General features: G+C 40.5%; 1 protein-coding gene across 1 annotated transcript; it reads left to right on the plus strand.

Annotated features, from left to right (window-relative positions):
- Positions 1 to 272: 272 nt before the first annotated feature.
- On the plus strand, positions 273 to 1,007 carry LOC116188665 (protein ANTAGONIST OF LIKE HETEROCHROMATIN PROTEIN 1-like). Its single transcript, XM_031518153.1, has 2 exons — positions 273 to 716; positions 804 to 1,007. Exons 1-2 carry the CDS (start codon positions 273 to 275, stop codon positions 1,005 to 1,007), a joined length of 648 nt encoding a protein of 215 aa, XP_031374013.1.
- The last annotated feature ends 688 nt before the right edge of the window (positions 1,008 to 1,695 follow it).

The following is a 1,695-nucleotide window of genomic DNA, read 5'->3' on the forward strand; positions in this document are numbered from 1 at the left end:
GTTTTATATTTGTTGCGTGTGCTATTACTTTGCTTGAACTATGTGTTTGTTTTATGTGACTCTTGTGACATGCAATTACGATGTTTGTGCATTGCACTTGCATTTGTTTTACATTTGAATCCTGATTCCTTTGACCATATCATTTCAATTCTATGCTTTTGGTAATCTGCCATCTTGTTTGTCGATATAGTTCGCTAAGCTAAAGGGAACACACAATGTCAAGACACAGGAATTCACGACGAAATGATAACAAATCAAGAGATGCCCAACTTATGGGGATTTATCTGGCGCTGGAGATTGTGGCGGCCGAAGAAGATGTCCCGCGCAACATTCCTTGTCGAACCTCACGTCTACAAGGCAGATATTACATAGAGGAAGTTCTTGGCAATGACACAAGGTGTTATGAGAATTTCAGGATGAACCCTCACGTATTTCATAACCTGTGCGATACGCTAAGAGCAAACTGTGGAATCAGAAATAGCAGGAATGGTATGACCGTCGATGAGATGGTCGGCATGTTCTTAATGGTAGTTGCACATAGTACTCGCTTGGCCGTGGTTGCCGAACGATTTCAGCATTCTAAGGAGACGGTGTCACGAGTCATCAAGGTAATAGCTCATGGAATTCATTCGTTGTCACCAACGTATATAAGACGGAGGAACGTTGATGTGCAGCTAGAAATTCAGAGTTGCCGAAAATGGTACCCATTCTTTCAGGTATGTGTCGTACATGTGATAAATTAAAATACCACTAATTTTTTTTGCTTTATAATGTAATTCGTATTCTTTTCATTATTATTGTAGAATTGCATTGGAGCAATCGATGGGACCCATGTGTCTGCTTGTGTTCCATCATCGGTGAGAGGCGCGTATCGCGATCGGAATAACGAGATTACGCAAAATGCACTCTCCGCTTGTTCGCATGACATGATGTTCACTTATGTCGTCACTGGATGGGAGGGCTCCGCTCATGACTCTCGAATTTTGTCCGATGCCGTTACATTATAATTATTTCCTGCACCATATGGCGGTAAGTTCTTCATGCTCATATCGTATGTTCCCTTGTCAATCGCGTATGTATTTTCATAAATACATTCCACTACTGTTATATCTTAGATCTACATTTGTGCTTGCAGAACAATATTATGTAGTCGATGCGGGATTCCCTAATATTTCCGGTTATCTGGCTCCTTACAAAGGCCAAAGGTATCACTGCAGTGATTATAATGACGACACCCCACCAACGACGGAGAAAGAGTTATTCAATTAGCGTCACGCGTCCGTTCGTAATGTTATCGAACGGTGTTTTGGAGTGCTGAAGAACAGATTTGCAATACTGCAGACAATGTCAAATTACGGCCCGATTCGCCAAGGATAAATTACTCTTGCATGCTTCGTGTTGCACAATTTCATTCGGCTAAATAATTATCACGATAGATTATTCGAAGAGTATGGAAATGCATGGGAATATTACGATGAATTCCGAAATCCTCCGCATCTAACTGGGGATCGGGTTGATGTAGACATGAGAAGTAGGGAAATGGATGTATTACGTAATCGTATTGCAAATGCAATATGGAATGCGGAAACAAGAGGAAACCGGTAATATTGGAATGAATGAAAGGTATAGATAATTAATTATAATGGGATTGTATGTTTAATAATATATGAGGCCCACCAGTTTGACTTTTGAAAT

This window comes from Punica granatum, chromosome 8 (assembly GCF_007655135.1).
Source record: "Punica granatum isolate Tunisia-2019 chromosome 8, ASM765513v2, whole genome shotgun sequence".
Lineage (NCBI taxonomy): Eukaryota > Viridiplantae > Streptophyta > Magnoliopsida > Myrtales > Lythraceae > Punica > Punica granatum.